The 20117-nt window shown below is 34.1% G+C and overlaps 1 protein-coding gene across 6 annotated transcripts in view; it reads left to right on the plus strand.

Annotated features, from left to right (window-relative positions):
- The window catches only part of VPS13B (vacuolar protein sorting 13 homolog B), a 767339-nt gene that overhangs the window by 134094 nt on the left and 613128 nt on the right, over window positions 1-20117 (plus strand). For all 6 annotated transcript variants that reach the window (XM_035011614.1, XM_035011613.1, XM_035011619.1 and 3 more), the window contains one exon: window positions 16575-16756. In XM_035011614.1, the coding sequence (XP_034867505.1) occupies window positions 16575-16756 (182 nt within the window). The remainder of the gene's footprint in view (window positions 1-16574; window positions 16757-20117) is intronic.

The raw sequence follows: 20117 nt of genomic DNA on the forward strand, positions 1-20117 counted from the left end.
GACACTTGAGCTCTTTCCATATTTTGGTTACTGTGGATAGTGCTGCTGTAAACACTGGGGTGCATGTGCCCCTTTGAATCACTATTTTTGTGTCCTTTGGATAAATACCTAGTAGTGCAATTGCTAGGTTGTAGGGTAGTTCTCTTTTTAACTTTTTGAGGAGCTTTCATACTGTTTTCCAGAGTGCCTGCACCAGTTTGTATTCCTAACAACAGTGTAAGAGGGCTCCCCTATCTCCACATCTTTGTCAACATTTGTTGTTTCCTGTGTTAACTTTACCCATTCTGACAGGTGTGAGGTGATATCTCATTGTAGTTTTGATTTGTATTTCCCTGATGATGAGTGATGTTGAGCATCTTGTCATGGGTCTTAATCACCAGCTAACTCTTATACATCTGTAGCCAGGTTTGTTTGATTGAGTTGTTTTTGGAAGATAATTGTAATTACTTCCTTCTCCAGCCTAAAATACTTTGCTTCTCATAGCTTTTACAGTAAAGATTAAAATCTTTGAAACATTCTGTAATGTCCTCCGTGATCTAGCCCATTCTTGGCTATCTATGTTCATCTGAATAGCTTCCTCCTTAGCCCCTTCCACGTTTTGCCTTTTTCAGTTTCTTTTTTCAGCCAGTTTTTTCGCCATATTGTTTCACTAGTCAATAGCCTAAACAGCTTTTACTTACCCCAAAGGTATTGGAAATTGACACTTTCCTCTGATGAGGTTACATCTCCCTAATATATTCCTTCATGGGATATTGTTTCTGTTTTTCACTGCACTTTTCATAGAAGTGATTTTTACACTGGTTTTGATTATTTAACAGCTTTCCTTTCTTTTTACTTAAACTCCATAAGGACCATCTTTTTCTATAGAGGACATTTATCTTTAAAACCTTGAATCTATTGTAGATAGAAAATAAATACTTACATGCAGCTGGTAATTTCTTCAGTGATTTCATTGTTTTTTTTGGTTGTCTGATTGATGAGGTTTTAGATTGTAAGTATTTTTGACAACCAAGTCTGTCTCCTGTTTACTTACATAATATGTGTAAAATGTGCTCTTGGCCAAAGGAAAAAAACAGTGACTTTAATTACTGAACTTGAACTAAAATTTTAGTGATTTTTCTAATCAGAATTCTCAAGGTTGTGTTTGAATGTTATTACAAACATAAAATATATTCTATAAACACACTTCCCTTCTCTTTTTTCCTGAGTAGGCATTTGACTTAAGTAGGTGAATTGTTTATATTGAATAACTTGTCTAGGAGATGAGGAGAAAATGAAGGGACATTTTGCTCCTTTTGTATTTTGTTTGCTACCATCCATAGTTCATTGTACAATATTGGACATTGTATATTATAATAATCAGAAATTGATTATATTTTTATCTTAGTGATAAGTTTTACTTTTTCTTTTATTATTTAAATTGAAGTAATAGTTTAGAAATTTGAAAAATGGTAAACTTTTTGTATCTAAATATAACAAGATATAATTTGCATTTTATAGTTATTTGCAAATGCTACAGTCATTGTGATTAAAAAATATAATACTGGTGAGGATGTTGTGAAAGGGGTATTCTAATACACTGCTGATGAATGTGAAACTGGATTCAAACTATTATGAAGCGTGAATTAAAAAGATCACTGTAGAAGTGTATGTACTAATGTAGAAAGAGCTTATCTCTGAGAATGTCGTTTAGTCATAAAAAGCAGACTATAGACAGACCCGTACAACACACACACAAACACACATCCCTTAAATTTTAAGTGTATATGAATGCATAAAATCAAAAGAGGCTTGTAGTTGTGTCTGCTAGACTTATAACAAGTAGTTATGTATCGGGGGTGAAGTGGAATCAGAAGAAGGAAAGAGGAGCTTTAGCCTTTCATTTTACCTACTATTTAATTTAAAACAAATTTTTTTCTTTTCATCGAGTATTGATGTATTGTGTAAGGTAAATAGTCATTGAATACAGAAGTAAATACAAATTTCTGAGCTTTTTAAACTGCTTTATTTCTAAGTTGAGTTAGTGAAGTTTTGTACTCATTTTGTTTTGGAAAAAGTGATCTAATCTTATTTTACTGTACAGGATATGAGTAATAACAAAAATACATTTTTGGAACCAATTTGTAGGTTCAAACTTTGCATTTGGGGACTCTATATAAATCTTTAGATCCAGCTGTTGCTGAGGATATTCTTTCATTTGCTATGAGGTGTGTTGATTTTAAGAGGATGGCTGTTCCTCAAGTGTACGTATGGCAAGAATTTTACCTATGAACATGAATGGATTGTTTAAGTTAATTCCTTTACATCGAATAGTAAAATCTATTTCCACATTCTTTATTTAATTTTGAAGGTAGAATTTTCTTTAAAGAAATGTCAGATTGGTCCAGAAATTTCATCAGCTCTGTATTAAAATTTGTCAGCAGATGGTATAAGCAGAATCTTTTAAAGTATTCATTAATTAGGGCATATTCATTTTCAATCTTTGCTACTACACAATCAAGACCTACTTGTTTCTATTTCCCTAAATTTATCCTGGAGTTTGTCCAAGTTGAGTTTTAATGAGTTGTTTATTCCACTAGTTACATTAGGATTTATTTTTCCCAAGAGAGTAATGTTTGAATTGATAGTTTTTAAACCTATTCTGTAAAGTGAACATATGTTCAGACTAGGAATTCTCTGATATGTGAAATAAGCATTTGTTAAATAATTTTATTTTCACCAATTTAAGTGTTAAAAGGTTGGTTTAGTGATTTTTTTTAAGTAATTCCAGAATTTGTTAGATATTTTTCATATGAACTTGAACTTTTTTTTAAAGAAATAAAATAAATCTATAGTAGCATAAACCACAAGGAAAATTTTATTGTGCATATTCACTACATTTTAATGAGCCTCCCAAATAGCATAAATAAAGTTGTAAAAGCTATTGATCTGTTAAGAAATTTCTGAAGCAAATGTGGTATGATGTTATGGTTAGACAGATTGGGTCTGATGATATGGATATATGGGAATTTATTATTTTTTTATATTTGCTAACCTACTAGAAATATTTCAGAGTTGACCAAAACAAAAGGGAATGAAACCTCTCTTCATTGATACTATTACACTAACAGATACATTGTGTAACGTACCATCTTTTGCCAAATTATTTTTAAATAGTTCATTTTAGTTCAAATGCTACTGGAGTACTTAGCAGAAGCTTAATAAAATGTACTTTTATTTGTGGTCAGCTACAGCTGGAAAATAAAACCACAAAAACATGTCCTTCGTGTATGATATAATTTATTTGTTTATTATTGAATTCTGGCTTTTGTACAAAGTGAATTATTTCCTTTGATGTTAAATTGAATCTGAAGGAGAGAATTGCCCCCTACCCTTGGGTATTATTAAATGAATAAATTAATCTTCTGGAATTTGCATAAGTTTAAGTTTTTATTCAAGTCTATGTTACCCGTTTGGGAACCATTTTATGTAACATATGATGGCTTGAAAGTTAGAATACCATATACGGTAGCTTAATTTGTTATGAAATAATAAAGCTCACTTGTAAAAAGAATCCCAACTTCAATTTTGCCTTATAAATGATTATTGCTATAGTTATAAGAACATGGCTCTTGCTACACCATAGGACTTTCTATAATGTTTCTAACTGAAGATAGTGTAGCTAATTTAATTGTACATTTTTATATTGTAGGTATTCCAATTTTTTTTTTCTTACTATCATTCGTACATTTTTTTTGGTCAGGAATTTTGAGAACATAATATAGAGAGAAATACCTCTCTATTTTTAAATGCTTATTAGAATAAAAATGATTTACAAAATGGTTGCAATGTTAAGAAAACAAAAGGAACAATATGACATTATAAATTTGTAAATTGGGTCCTTTTTGTTTTTCCTTCTATTTCTTTTGATGTCTGCTCTTTTACCTGTTTGGTTTATAGAATCTCTTATTCAGTGCATATTTGTTTCTTGATCTATTCATTTCAGTCCTTTGGCTTTGTGGCAGAGTGTGATCAGGATTGTGGATTGAAGGGTAAATCTAGGTAGAGCCACATATTGCTATTACATATTTGAAAATTGTATGGATAAGGTGATATGTGTCTTATTAATGTGCGACTGTATATTTAAATTGCCTGACATGCTAATTGAGAGAGCTGGGTGATTTTCTTTTTGTTGTTTTGATATTTTTGAGTGAGAGAAAGCAATATTTACTTAGATCACTGTTCCTAGGAACAGAGTTCTGAGTACTTAAGGGAGATTTTTTTTGTTTTAATGAAATAAAATCCACATGATACAACATTCACCATTTTAATTATTTTAAATTGTACTATTCTTTGGTTTTTAGTATTTTTACACCATTTTGCTGTCATCGTCATTATCTGATTACAGAAAATTTTCAGAACTCGAAAAGAAACTCTGTCTCCATGATTTTAGACATTTCATATGAACAAAATCATACAATATGTGGCATTTTCTGCCTGGCTTCTCTCATTTATCATGCTTTCAAGGTTTATCTGTGCTGTAGCAATTATTACTACTCCATTCCTTTTAATCGCCAAATAATATTCTTTTGTATGGATATATACCACATTTTGTTAATCCATTTCTCAGTTGGATTGTTTGGTTGGGTTGTTCAAATTTGAGCTGTTGAGAATAATGCTGCTATGAACGTGCATTTATGAGTTTTTATATGAACATAATCTCAGTTCTCTTGGGTATATATGTAGCGATATTAATTGCTGGGTCATATAGTAACTCTATATTTACTTTTTTGATGAACTGCCAGATTGTTTTGCACAATGGCTTTAGTGTTATACATTCTTTCCTCCATTGTACGATGGTTACAATTCTTTTCCATCCTTGCCAACACTTGTTATTTTTCATTTTTTTTCCTTTTATATAGCTATCCTTGTGGGTGTGAAGTGGCAGCTCAATATAGTTTTAATTTTCATTTCCGAAATGATGTTGAGTATTTTTTAATGTGTGTCTTGGCCATTTGTGTATCTTCTTTAGAGAAATGTCTATTCATGTTCTAGTTCATTTGTTTTTTGTTTTTTAAGATTTTATTTGAGAGCGAGAAACAGCATGAAGGAGCGAGTGAGCATGAGCAGGGGCAAAGAGGAGAGGGAGAGGGAGAAGCAGGCTCCCCCTTGAGCAGGGAGCCTGCTGCGGGGCTCGATCCCAGGACCCTGAGATTATGACCTAAGCTGAAGGCAGATGCTTAACTGGCTGAGCCACCCAGGCGCCCCTGTTCTAGTTCATTTTTAAATTGGCCTGTATATCTTTTTGTTGAGTTGTGGGAGTTTCTTTTTCTTTTCTTTTTTTTTTTTGAGAATTTATTTGTTTGAGTCAGAGAACATGAATTGGCGGAGGGGCAGAAGGAGAGGAGGAGCAAGAAGCAGACTCCCTACTGATCAGGGAGTCTGATGCGGGGTTCTGTCCCAGGACCCTGGGATCAGGACCTGAGCTGAAGGCGCTTAACCGACTGAGCCACCCAGGCGGCCCAGTTGGGAGTTCTTTACATATTCTGGACAGTAGACTCTTTTACATACATGATTTACAAATATTTTCTTCCATTTTATTATCTTTTCACTTTCTGGATAGTAGCCTTTGATACACAAAATTTTGATGAGGTCCAATTTATCTTTGTCTTTTATTTATTTTTATTTTTTGCTTTTTCTTTTGGTATGATATTTATGAAACTCTTCTTAATCTAAGATCATGAATATTTACAACTATGTTTCTAAGAGTTTATAGTTTTATTTTTTTGATCAATTTTGACTTAATTTTCATATATAATGTAAGGTAGGGGTCCAACTTCATTCTTTTATATTTGGGTATCCATTTGTTCCTGGAGATTATTCATTCCCTAGTGACAGATGGTAATTACACTTACTGCAGTGAGTATTGAGTAATGTATAGAATTGTCAAATCACGATGTTATACACCTGAAACTAATGTAATATTGTATGTTAACTATACATCAATTAAAAAAAAGAGTATTTATTCCCCATTGATTGGTCTTGACACCCTTATCAGAAATCAATTGGACATAGACATGGGGGTTTATTTCTAGACTGTCAGTTCTAGGTCACTGATTTATATGTCTATCCTTGTGCCAGTATGACACTGTTTTGTTTATTTTTGTGCTAAGTTTTGAAATTGTGAAGTATAAGTCTTTGAACTTTGTTCTTAAGATTGTTTTGATTATTCAGGGTTCTTTGCAAGTCCATATGAATTTTAGGATTAGTTTATTCATTTAAAATAGACACCTAGGATTTTTATAGGAATTGAATTGAATCTATAAATCAGTTTGGGAAGTACTGCCTTTTGAATAATCAATTTTTCAATCCATAAACATCTCTAACCATTTATTTAGATCCCTTCTTTAATTTCTTTCAACAATGCTTTGTTGATTTCAGTGCAACAGTCTTGTACTTCTTTGTTAAGTTATTCCTAAGTATTTTATTCTTTTTGTTGCTATTGTAAATGGAATTGTTTTCTTTATTTCCTTTTCAGGTTGTCATTGTAAGTGTAAATATATAACTAATTTTTGTGTAATTACCTTGTATCTTAGAACTTAGTTGAATTATTAGCTTTAACAGGGGTGTGTGTGTGTTCTTTAGGGTTTCCAATATATAAGATTATGTCATTTGTAAGTAGTGGTAGTTTTACTTCTTCCTTTACACTTTTTTAAAATTTATTTTTAATTAATTTATTTTTAAAGATTTTATTTATTTGAGAGAGAGGGAATGAGAGAGAGAGCACATGAGAAGGGGGAGGGTCAGAGGGAGAAGCAGACTCCCTGCCTAGCAGGGAGCCTGATGCGGGACTCGATCCAGGGACTCCAGGATCATGACCTGAGCCAAGGGCAGTTGCTCAACCAAGTGAGCCATCCAGGAGCCCCTCCAGTTTTTTTTTTAGATTTTATGTCTTTATGTGAGTGAGAGTGAGTGTGCATGCGTGAGTGGGGAGAGGGGGAGAGGGAGAGGGAGAAGCAGACTCTCCACTGAGTAGGGAGCCCGTCGCAGGGCTCAATCCCAGGACCCTGCGATCATGACCTTAGCTGAAGGCAGATGCTTAACCAACTGAGTCACCCAGGCGCCACTCTTCCTTTACACTTTGAAGGCCCTTTTATTTTTCTTGCCTAATTTCTTGGCTAGAACCTATACTACAATGTTGAATAAAATGGCAAAAACAGAGATCTTTTCCTTTTCCCTGATCTTGGAGAGCAAACCTTTACTAAGTATGATGTTAGTTGTGTGTTTTTCATAAATGTCCTATATCATATTGAGGAATTTGCCTTCATTCTTTGTTGAGTATTTAAATCATGCAAGACTATTGGATATTTGTCAAAGGCTTTTTCTGTGTCAGTTGAGATGTACATGATTTTTCCGCTTCTGTAAATATGGTGTATTGCATTGATTGATTTTCTAATGTTGAAACGCTCTTTTATTTCTGGGAAAAATACTAGTTGTCACATTGTGTAATGTTTTAATTGCTTCTGATATGTTAGTATTTCCTGAGGATTTTTGTTCACAAAGGATATTGGTGTGTTTTTTTCTTGTCTTTGTCTAGCTTTGGTATTAAGGTAACATTGGCCTTACAGAAGGAATTAGGTTCCCTCCTCTGCTATTTTTTGCAGGAGTTTGAAAAGGACTGCTATTATTCTTTAAAAGTGTGGTAGAATTCATCAGTGAAGGCTTCTGGTCTTGGACATAACTTTCTTGAGACTTCTACTTCATTTTTGAAGGATAGTTTTGCTGGAATTGTAATTGTTGATTGATAGTCTTTCTTTTTGCACTGTGAATATTTCATCCACTGCCACGTGGCTTCCATGGTTTCTGATTGGGAATGCCTTCAAAACTCAACCAGTCAGTTGACAATTCAGCCTTCTTTTCTTGTGCAGACTTTGAAAGTCAGTGGGGGGTGAGAGCTCAAGGCCTTTCTCTGGTCTTTGCTCTGCAAGTGCACAGCCCCTGAGTGTGTGTATGGCCTTCCATATTCTCAGGAAGACTTTGGAACTTTTTAACCTTTTCATTCTCTAAAGCAACACTTCCCAGACTTCCCTCTCGAGATACTGGTTAATCTGTTTTTTGCCCCTTCTCTTATCCCTTATCCCAGGAAGTAAAGACTAATGCAATACATTTGCCTGTAAATGTTTTCTACAAATGCTCCTGGGTAGTGTTTTTTTTGTTGTTTTTTTTTAGTGTTGGGAAAGTTCTGAATTAAAAGAGATAAAGTAAGCTCATTGAGTTGATCCTCCAGGTAGCTACCAGACAGGTCAAAGCAAAACCCACAATTCCTTGTGAATAAGGTCTGTTTTCTCTCTTAACCACTACTTGGACTGGGAATGTGGACTATTAAATGCCACTGCTGGGCTGAAGGGTAGGGGATTCAATATGGGTAAGTAAAAACACCACAAAACTCACTGATCTGAGATTGAGATGCATTTTTTTTTTTTTTAAGTGTTCCCTGTTTGTTGCCGGCTTTTGGTTAGTTTCCAGAGTTTTGAAAAAGTTAACTCTTGAGAGTTTTTGCCAGATTTTTGTGGCTTTTATGGAGAGATAGACTAGTGTACCTTACTCTGCCATTTTTGCTGATGCCATTCCTCTTTAGGGAGGTTTTAAGTGAAGTTTATTTCAATGAGGAGGTAAGAAATTGATAATCCAGTGTTGGGGCAGGGAGTGGAGGTAGATTGATACATTTAATGCTGATATCTTGGCTTTTTTTTTAAAATTTTTTGAGAGAGAGAGCCAACACACACACTTGTGCACATGCACACATGGTGGGGGAGAAGGGGCAGAGAGAGAGAGTGAATCTCAAGCATGCTCCATGCCCAGTGTAGAGCCTGTCATAGGGCTCCAACTCAAGACCCTGAGCTGAAATCAAGTCAGACACTTAACTGACTGAGCCACCCAGACACCCCGATATCTTGGCATTTTAAAAATGTTTTATGAAATTAATTCATTTTGACATAGTTTAGGATTTCCTTAATTGATTCTGGAAATACTATAATTTCTTAAAAAATTAAAAAAAATAGATTTCTCTAAATATAATACAGATTTCTCAAAGGACCAAGCCAAACAATATAGATATTTATATAGGGAAAGGAAAAGATAACATCAATCATCTTCCACTCTCATCTTACAGAAATAACTAGTAAAAATTCTAGACAGAACTTTTTTTTTTTTTTTTTAAGATTTTATTTATTTGACAGAGAGAGACACAGCGAGAGAGAGAAGGCAAGCAGGGGGAGTGGGAGAGGGAGAAGCAGGCCTCTCGCTGAGCAAGCAGCCTGATGCAGGCTTGATCCCAGGACCCTAGGATCATGACCTGAGCCAAGGCAGGCGCTTAACAACTGAGCCACCCAGGCGCCCCTCTAGACAGAACTTTTAATGTCAACATATAGATACATGCAGACATACTTTTATGTGTGGGTGACCATATTGTAATGCAACTGTATATCTCTTTACTCACCCGTATTTCATGATAGCTTTTCAACAGTGAGATTGTCTTATGCTTAGGCTATTTTAAATATTTTAAATATCATGGCAAATAGAGTTAAAAGTGAAAATTCCTTTCAGGTAGTCCTAGAAGATGAATTAGAGTCAGAGAGGTTTTGCTAATCTGACAGGTTAAAAGAGTTCAGCATTGTTTTAATTTGAATTTCCTCTTTTTGCTGGGGAGGCTTAGAATTTTTTCATGTTTATTGGTCATGCCTGTTTTCATATTCTGTAAGTTTCCTGTTAATGTTTTTGGACCATTTTTGAAGTAGGATAACTTTTTTTTTCTTTAAATAAAACATTTTTTTTTAATGAAATGATTCATGTTCTTCAGGATTCAGCTTAAATCAAATGCCTGCATTTTTCCTCCAGACTTCTCTTGGGTGTATCTCACAGGAATGTTTATACAACATTGTTTTAGCATTTATTATGTTAAATTATGATTACTGGTTTAATTGTCTTCCAAGTGGACTCTGAATTCTTTGAATGTTAAGACAGTTCCTATCTCTTCAGATTTTAGCAAAGAGTCTTGTATCTGTTAAATGTTACTGATTTTCAGTTATCTGTGGTAGATTGGGCAGGGGTTATTATACTTGTTTTTTTTTTTTAATATGTACTTGTTTTTTAAAGAGGAAGGAAAGTGAAGCTCAGTAAAGTTTATGTAATTCTTTTTCTAAAAGCATAAAAAAGTGATTTAGTCACAATCGGACCATAGATTTTTAAAATTTCATGTCCTGCATCTAGTACCTTATATGAAAAACTTTGAAAGTAGGGTGAAAAATTAGATATTTAAAAATACAAATAAATTCAGGAAATTGAGCACTCTGGAGTCAGGCTTAGATGAAGTCCCAAGGTCAATGGCTGTATAAAGCCTATTCAGGTATTTCTTATGGGTAGAACCCATAGAAAACCAATTGAATTAGTGAATTAGGTTATTATCAAACTGCAACAGCCACATTGGCCTCCTTGCCATTGCCTGGATTTGCCAGCCCAGTTCCACCTCGGGAACTTTTCATAGACTGTTTATTTGCTTGAAACACTTTCTAGAGATACTTACCTGTCTCTCAACCTCCTTCAAGTCGGCTTGATTTTGCTTGGAATTAGATCTTTTTTTTTTTTTTAATAAAATCTACACACTTTTATGAAATTGCTTCCTCTTCAGTTCCTATTTCGTGTTCTACTTTTTATATTTCCAGTTGCATTTGTATTCTAACTTGCTCATATTATTTATGATTATATGTATTGATTTCTTTTTATCTGCCTTCCCACTAGACTGTAAGCTCTGTGAGGACACTAGGATTTTAATTTTTCGTTTTGTTCGTGATATCTTAAAATGGCTAAGATACTTCCTAAGTAGCTAATACATGACTGCAGCAGAGTAGGCAATTAGTAGATATTTGCTGATTTTATAGATTTCTGGAGAATTAGCTTTAACATGAAGCTTGAAGACAGACCTGATCTCGGGCCAAAACAGTTGAAATCCCAGCATCAACGTTTTGGCTCTTTTTTTTTTTTTTTTTAAATAGACATAGGAACTACAAAGTAATACCCCAATCTTGACTATGAAGGGTATTAGGTTTATTAGTGTGGAAGTTGTTGGCTGCAATAGCAGTGGCTACAAAAGGAGCCCATTGACTTGAAAGATGACTGAAATTAAAGCATACCTGGAAATAAAAAGGTAATCATTGACAGGAGATTCGATCTGTATCCCAAGCATATAGGGATATTGCTTGAAATTTTCTGTTCCTCTAGTGGTGAGTTACACACATTGCTTTTACTAGACAGCAGTGGGCAGATTAGGGAGGATAATAGAAAGTAGGAGAAACTCTGGAGAAGTCCTGGTACCTCCACATTACCCATAGTATTTTTTATCTTTTTGGTATAACTTTACTGGTATAATGAGCATTCTTTTTTTTTTTTTTTTAAAGATTTTTATTTATTTATTTAACAGAGATAGAGAGCACAAGTAGTCAGAGTGGTAGACAGAGGGAGAGGGAGAAGCAGGCTCTCCGCAGAGCAGGGAGCCCGATGCGGGGCTTGATCCCAGGACCCTGGGATCATGACAAGAGCCGCAGGCAGCCGCTTAACTGACTGAGCCACCCAGGCGCCCCGATAATGAACATTCTTTATCAGTATTTTCTGTGATTCATTGTACGCTTAGTATGTAGATTTAAGTCTTTATTTTAGGCAAGATTTTTTTTTTAGATATTTCTGTGTACTATTTGTTTTGCTCTTTTCTCCAGGAACACTTGATTAGGTATATAAATTGTAGACTGACCTTTTCTGTAATCTAGCTCAGTGTTCTTTTCTAAAATCACTTGATAACTTTTCAAAAAATACATTTTGTTTGACTTTGTGAATTTTTTGTCCTGTTTCTGTTTTATGTTTTCTTTAATTTCCAAGTATTTGAGCATTTTACAGATACCTTTTATTCATTTGTAGTTAAATTACATAGCGATCAAGCATATACACTTTTTATGATATCATCTTTTAATTTTACTGATGCTTGTTTTTGTGGACTAAATGTAGCCTGCCTTGATGAATGCATATTTTGCTGTTGTTGGGATGGGTGTGTCGTGTAAAGTATCAGGCCAAGTTAATTGATTGTATTGTTTGTCTTTTTTTTATCTTTATGACTTTTTCTTTTTACTTGTTTTAGCACTTACTGAGTGTTGAATCTCCAGTTTTTGGATTTGTGGATTTCTAATTTATCTTTTTAAAAATTTAAATAAGTTAACATACAATATTATATTTGTTTCAGGTGTACAACATAGTGATTTGACATTTATATATAGAATGATGCTTGAACATGACTGGTTCAGACTGCTCAGGTCCACTAATACATGGATTGTTTTTGATAAATACAGTGTAGTCCTGTAAATGTATTTTCTTATGATTTTTTAATACTTTCTTTAGCTTACTTTATTGTAAGAGTACAATATATAATACATGCACAAAATATGTGTTAATCCGCTGTTCATGCTATTGGTAAGGTTTACAGTCAATAATAGGCTATTAGTACTTAAGTTTTTGTGGAGTCAAAAGTTATATGTGAATTTTTGACTGCATAGGGGTCAGTGGCCCAATCCCTCTATTGTTGAAGCATCAACTGTACATTATGAAATGATCAACATGATAAGGCTAGCTAATATCTGTCATCATACAAAGCTTGTATAATCTTATTGATTATATGCCCTGTGCTGTACTTTACATCACTGTGACTTTTTTGTAACTGGAAGTTTGTACCTTTTAATCCCCTTCACCTATTTTGCCCTTCTTTCCCTGCTCCCTGCCCCAGGAACCAACAGTTTGTTCTCTGTATTGAAGAGTCTCCTTCTGTTTTGTTTGTTCATTTTTTTTGTTTTGTTTTTACATTCCACTTTTTTTGTGAAATCACATGGTATTTATCTATCTCTATCTGACTTACTTCACTTGGCATAACACCCATTCATGTTGTCACAAATGGCAAGATTACTTTTTTTCTTTTTAATGGAAATGGAATTGCTGGATCTTATTGTAGTTCTGTTTTTAATTTTTTGAAGAACCTCTATACTCTTTTCCATAATAGCTGTACCACTTTACTTTCCCATAAACAGTGTAGGAGAGTTCTTTTTCCTGCCTCATTCTTGCTAACGCTTGTTTGCTTATTATTTATTTTTAATAATAGTCATTCTGACAGGTATAAGGTGGTATCTCATTTTGGTTTTGATTTGCATTTCCCTAATGATTAGGGATGACTGTCTTTTTAAAAAATTTTGATTTATTCTTTTTTTATTATGTTAATCACCATACATTACATCATTAGTTTTTGATGTAGTGTTCCATGATTCATTGTTTGCGTATAACACCGAGTGCTCCATTCAGAATGTGCCCTCTTTAATAACCATCACTAGGCTAACCTATGCCCCCACCCCCTTCCCCTCTAGAACCATCAGTTTGTTTCTCAGGGTCCATAGTCTCTCATGGTTCAGCTCCCCCTCCAATTTCCCCCCCACTGTCTTTTTTTTTTTTTAATAAAGATTTTATTTATTCATTTGAGACAGAGCACAAGCAGGGGGAGGGGAAGAGGGAGAGGGAGAGGGAGAAGCAGACTCCCCGCTGAGCAGGGAACCCAATGTGGGGTTTTTTCCCAGGACCCTGGGATCATGACCTGAGCTGAAGGCAGATGCTTAACCATCTGAGCCACCCAGGCACCCATGATGACTGTCTTTTTATGTGTCTGTTGCCTATCTGTATGTCCCTTTGGAAAAATGTTTATTTATGGCCTCTGCCCATTTTTTAATTGCATTTGGTTTTTTGTTTTGTTTTTTTTTTTGGTGTTGAGTTGTAGGAGTTCTTTATATATTTTGGATTCTAACCTTTTATTGGATCTCTCATTTGCAAATATTTTCTTCCATTGAGTAGGTGGCCTTTTTGTTTTGTTGATGGTTTCCTTTGCTGTGTGAAAGCTTTGTATGTTAATGCAGTCCCAATAGTTTATTTTTGCTTTTGTTCTCCTTGCCAGAAGAGACGCATCTAGAAAAATGTTTCTATGGCCAGTGTCAAAGAAATTATGTTCTGTGTTCTCTCTCGCTCTCTTTTTTTGAGAGAGAGCGAGCGAGTGAGAGAGCCTGCACTCACCCACAAGCCAGGGTTTGGGGTGGGGGGGAAGGACATTGGGAGAGGGAGAGAGAGGATCTTAAGCAGGCTCCATGCCCAGCATGGAGCTCGATGCAGGGCTTGATCTCACGACCTGAGCCGAAACCAAGCATCAATGCTTAACTGACTGAGTCACCCAGGTGCCCCTCACCTATGTTCTCCTGTTGGGTTTTTATGGTTTCAGGTCTCACATTTAGATCTTTAATTCATTTTCAGTTTATTTTTGTGTATGGTGTAAACAGGTGGTCCAGTCTTACTCTTTTGCATGTAGCTGTCCAATTTTGCCAACACCATTTATTGAAGAGACTGTCGTTTTTCCATTGGCCATATAGTTGTGGGTTCATTTCTGGGTTTTCTATTCTATTCCATTGATCTATGTGTCTATTTTTGTGCCGGTACCATACTATTTTGATTACTGTAGGTTTGTAGTATAGTTTAAAATCAGGGCATGTGATATCTCTACCTTTGTTCCTCTTTCTCAAGAATGCATGGACTATTTGGTCTTTTGTGGTTCCATACAAATTTTAGGATTATTTAAATTCTGTGAAAAATACCATTGGTATTTTGATAGGGATTGCATTGAAAATGTAGATTGCTTTGGGTGGTATGGACTTTTAACCATATTAATCCTTTGAAGATACAACAATATATAATTTATATATATTAACAGCATATGTTAATAAAATTCTTTCATCAGCATGGTATATCTTTCCATTTATTTCTGTCATTTTTAATTTCTTTCATGAATGTGTAAGGTTTTTAGAGTACAGTTTTTTACTTCCTTGGTTAAATTTATTCTTAGGTATTATTTTTGATCCAGTTGTAAATGTATTTTCTTAATTTCTCTTTTGGGGTGCCTGGGTGACCCCATCAGTTAAGCATCTGCCTTTGGCTTGGGGTCATGATTGTAGGGTCCTGGGATTGTGTTGGGCTCCCTGCTCAGTGGGGAGTCTGCTTCTCCCCCTCCCTCTGTCTCTTCCCCTCACTTGTGCTCCCTTGCTCGTTCTCAAATAAAAAAAAAAAAATTCTTTTTCTGCTAGTTCATTATTAGTGTACAGAAATGCAACAGGTTTCCACGTATTTTGTATCCTGCAGCTTTACTGAATTTATTTATTAAAAATTTTTTTTTTGCTGGATTCCTTAGGATTTTCTATATTATTGTATCATGTCATCTGCAAATAGTGACAGTTTTACTTTTAACATACCAAATTGGATACCTTTTTAAAATTTTTCTCATGTGGTTGCTGTGGCTGGTATTTCCGAGACTATGTTGAAGAAAAGTGGCAAAAGTGGGTACCCTTGCCTTGTTCTGATCTTAGGAGAAAAGCTTTCAGCTTTTCACCATTGTGTGTGATGTTAGCTATGGAATTGACATATATGGTCTTTGTTATGGAGAAGCATGTTTCCTATATACTCACTTTGTTCAGAGTTTTTATCATACGGATGTTGAATTTTGTCACCTTTTCTGCCTCTAATGAGATGATAGTGTGATTTTTATCCTTATCTTTATTAATATGGTGTATAATGTTTATTGGTTTGTTGATTTTCAACCATCTTAGCATCCCTGAAAGGAATCCTACTTGATCATGGCTTCTGAGGTTTTTATACAAGAGATGCTCAGTACTCTGTGTGGATATTGTTGGCAAGATGATAAAGGTAGAGGTTTATGGGGTTGAGAGAGAGTAGGGTGACTGAGTCTACCATAGTAGCATTCTAATTTTTTTTCTTTCTCTTGATTTTTCTTTTTTCCACTTTACCTTGCATATTTCATTAACTTTATCGTCTTGTTGTTCGCAGACCTATTATTTTCTTACTTTGAAGCTTTGCTATTTGGAAAATGTAATTATATAAGGTACCTCATTCAAAGAAATAACCAGATGAGTAAGTCATTGGTGAATTAGATATTTCAGGGCAGAGATTCTAAAAAAATTTTTCTCTTACTGTCAAATAGGAACCTGGGTATAATGTAAATATTTCATAAAAACTTACGAGAGGAAGTACAGGATAGAGGGCTCTGGATTAGAATCCCTGGATTTAAATTTTTGTATTTTTACTCTGAGTTAATAGATACAAGATGTTTAGAACAATGCAGAACTGGTAGTAAATTTTCGTAAATGTTAACTAGTATTATTTTCATTGTTATCTTTGAAGATTGTCTCAGTTGAAAAATTATAATTGAACAGTGTGTTGTGTGTGTGTGTGTGTGTTTGTGTATGAATGAATGTGTATGTATGGACACTACTTTTGTGTTTTTATTTTTTAAGTTTCTGAAATAGTGAAATTTAAATTGTGAAATTGCGTATCTATTTGATTTAATTATATTTAAAATATTTTGAATGTCTACTTTTTTTCTTACAACCTAGTTCATTTTTTATGTTGCTATTTGTAAATGCTATTTACTATACTCTTATTCTTTCTCTTTTCTTATGCAGGGCCAAAAGATCTCAGATTGCTATAACTGAAGGTATATTTGAACTTCCAAATCTCACAATTCAAGCTACAAGAGCACAGACACTTCTGCTGCAAGCAATATATCAAAGCTGGTCTCATATTGGAAATGTCAACTCTTTATCAGTGAATGAAGCTTTGATGAATGAAGTTTTCCAAACTATAGGTGAGAACACAATCTTCTTGGCAAGTATTTGGTAAATTCTTATTAGTGGTGACTAATATTTTCTTATTCAAATCCGTAAGTATAGCCTGCTGAACTTAAATTGTGTACTATATTTCTGTGCAAGTGATATTTACAGCTCCTGTGTAAAAGTCAGGATATGAGCCATTCAGTTTCATTCCCTGCCACCAATTTCTGAATGTATTTTATAGTTTCAGGAGGTTCTTTTTTACCAGCTTCTTGCACAGTTAACCCTTTTGCCTTACATGGATAACTTCTGAGGGGATCAATGTAATGTGTATGTTTGAAATGATAACCAAATCAGGTATAAGTACGGTATGCTTGATTATGCTGGTAAATATGAATAAAATTCTTGATCATAATATTTTAAGCCTTGGTAAGCAAATTAATCCTTTTTTAAAAATTTAAATTCAATTAATTAACATATAGTGTATTATTAGTTCCAGAGGTAGAGTTCAGTGATTCATCAATCTTATATAATACCCGGTGCTCATTACATCACATGCCCTCCTTAATGTCCATCACCCAGTTAGCCCATCCCCCACAAATTAACCGTTTTGTGTGAAAAACATTAATTTTACACCTTGACTGAATGAGTTAACTATTAAAAATAAAAATTCTGCTTTGATGCCAGTGTAGGAGATGTTATCTTTATCTTGTCATTTATTTTGCAGGTAAAAAATTTACAGAAGGTTTGCCTTTTTTTTTAGTTGTCTCAGTTTAAAATAATCATCTTTCTTTTGTCAGTAACACAAAAGTAGCTTTTAAAGAATATATTTTTATTAAATGTAATCATCCTTATAAATAATAACCTGTGAAATTTCTACTTAATTTGCATATGAAAATAAGACATTGGCTTTTTTGTTCTAATATGATGCTTTTGAAGGTTTTAATTTCAGACCTTACTATGGGAGAATATATTATAAATTCTAAAAAAAACAATAAAAAAAGCATTATAATCAGAGGACTTTTTTTGAAATGCCTAATGACTAATGTAAAATTTTATATAGTTGTGTGTTGTCAGGTTTTAGGATTCTGTAAAGAGTGACAAGGCAAATGTTTCATCATTTGGGGTTTATGAAAGGCCTTTAAATTCTTTGAGTCCTCTGAAATAGTGTACAAATTTTAGTGTGTGTATGAACACATAACCCTCCTCCCACACATATATACATATTTATAATCTTTTTAAATTGATTCTTTTATTAAATGTAGCAAATCTATCCCTCAGTCTTTTGACTTAAATCTATTTTTTCTTATATTATCATAGTTATAATTAACTTTCTTTTGTTTGGCATTTGCCTGTACTACTTCTTGCATTCTTTTACTTAAAAACTGTTTTTATGATTTAGGTGTATGTCTTGGAAAGAGCATATAGCTAGATATTTTAAATGAAGTTTTATAGTCTTTTAGCTAGTAAATTTAATCCGTTTAGGTTGGTGTGATTGTTTTGTGACTTTGTTTCTCTCATCTTACTGTTTATCTCTTTTTGTACTTTTTAAACTATGTTTTGTAAAAAATTGCTGTTACTTTATTTTTTCCATCTCTGCTTTTTGGAATTTGTATGTTGCTATTGAATTATTAGCTTAAAAAATAACTGCTGCTTGGGAAAAAACTTGTGGTCATTATCTTCAAAAAGTGAAACGTTAAGGGGCGGCACCTGGGTGGCTCAGTTTTTTAAGCATCCGACTCTTGATTTTGGCTCAGGTCATGATCTCAGGGCTGTGAGATTGAGCCCCACATTGAACTCTGCACTCAGCACAGAGTCTGCTTGAGATTCTCTCTCCCCCTCCTGCTCCCCCCCCCGCCCCACTTGGGTGCACGCGCTCTCTAAAATAAATAAGTAAATAAATAAATAAAATCTTAAAAAAAAAAAAAGTTAAATGTAGAGTTACCGTATGACTCAGCAATTTTACTTGCAGGTATACACAGAAAATTGAAACTATATATGTACCAAAATCTTGTACGTGAATGTTCATAGCATTATTTTTTTTGCATGTAATTATTGTTAAAAAATTTTACATATTTAAGGTATTCATATGGTTGTTTTGATATACATGGTGCAGTGATTACTTACAATCAAGGTAATTAACCTATATGTTTCCTCACAGTTACTATTTTTTTTAATGTGGTATGAGTACACAAAATCTGTCTTAGCAAATTTCTAGTATACAGTATTAACTATAGTCATCATGGCTGTACATCATATTTATAGGACTTACTCATTCTATATAACTGCAATTTTGTACTGTTTAACCAACATCTCATTTCCCCCATCTTCTTGCACCTGCTAACCACTGTTATTTCTCTTCTCTGCTTCTATGAATTCACCTTTTTTAGATCCCACATATAAAGGAGATCACAAAGCATTATTCTTAATAGCCAAAAGGTTGAAACAACACAAATGTCTATTAACTGATGAATGGATAAACAAAAATATTCTATATCTGTACAGTGGAATATTTTTCAAATGTAAAAACGCATGCAGTACTGATACCTGCTATAATATGGAGGAACCTTGAAACACCATGCTAGGTATAAGAAGCCAGATGCAAAAAGTCACATATTATGATTCCATTTATGTGGAATGCTTACAATAGGCAAATCCATAGAGACAGAAAGTAGATTAATAGTTGCCAGAGTCTGGGGAAAAAGAGGAATGGGGAGTGACTATTAGATGGGTTTTTTTTGTTTGTTTGTTTTTTTGGGTGGTAAGAATGTTCTGGAATTAGATAGTGCTGAAATTTTTACACTTGTGAATATACTAAATTGCACATAATTGTATACATATTATATTAAAAGGATGATATTTGTTATATTTATCTCATTCAAAAAAAACCTTTTTAAATTGTTGAATATTTAAGTAGACTGCATTATTATGTGCTATGGTCTGAGTGTCTTTATGCCCCCCAATTCATATGTTGAAATTCTAATGCCCAATATCATGGTATTAGGTAATTGGGGGCCTTTGGAAGATTATTAGATCATGAGGATGGAGTCCTTATGAAATTAATGTCTGTATAAAAGAGGCTCGTGAGTGTTCCCTTGCCCTGTCAACTATGTGAGGACACGCCAAGAAGTTGGTAGTCTGCAGCCCAGAAGAGGTTTTTGCCAGAACCCGACCATGCTGGCACCTTGATCTTGGACTTTCAACCTCAGGAATGAGAAATAAATTTCTATTACTTATAGGTTGCCCAGTCTGTGGTATTTTGTTAGAGCAGCCTGAATGGACTAAGATGTTATGTTATTGCCATTCATATGGCCATAATCTTATGTGGAGTCACTGTACAAAATCTCTTCTTTTAGGTCCTTACCCATAAAGCCTACAGTGAGGCCTTCATTGGCC

The sequence above is a fragment of the Mirounga leonina genome, unplaced genomic scaffold (assembly GCF_011800145.1).
Source record: "Mirounga leonina isolate KUSES-001 unplaced genomic scaffold, KU_Mleo_1.0 Mir_165, whole genome shotgun sequence".
Taxonomy (NCBI): domain Eukaryota; kingdom Metazoa; phylum Chordata; class Mammalia; order Carnivora; family Phocidae; genus Mirounga; species Mirounga leonina.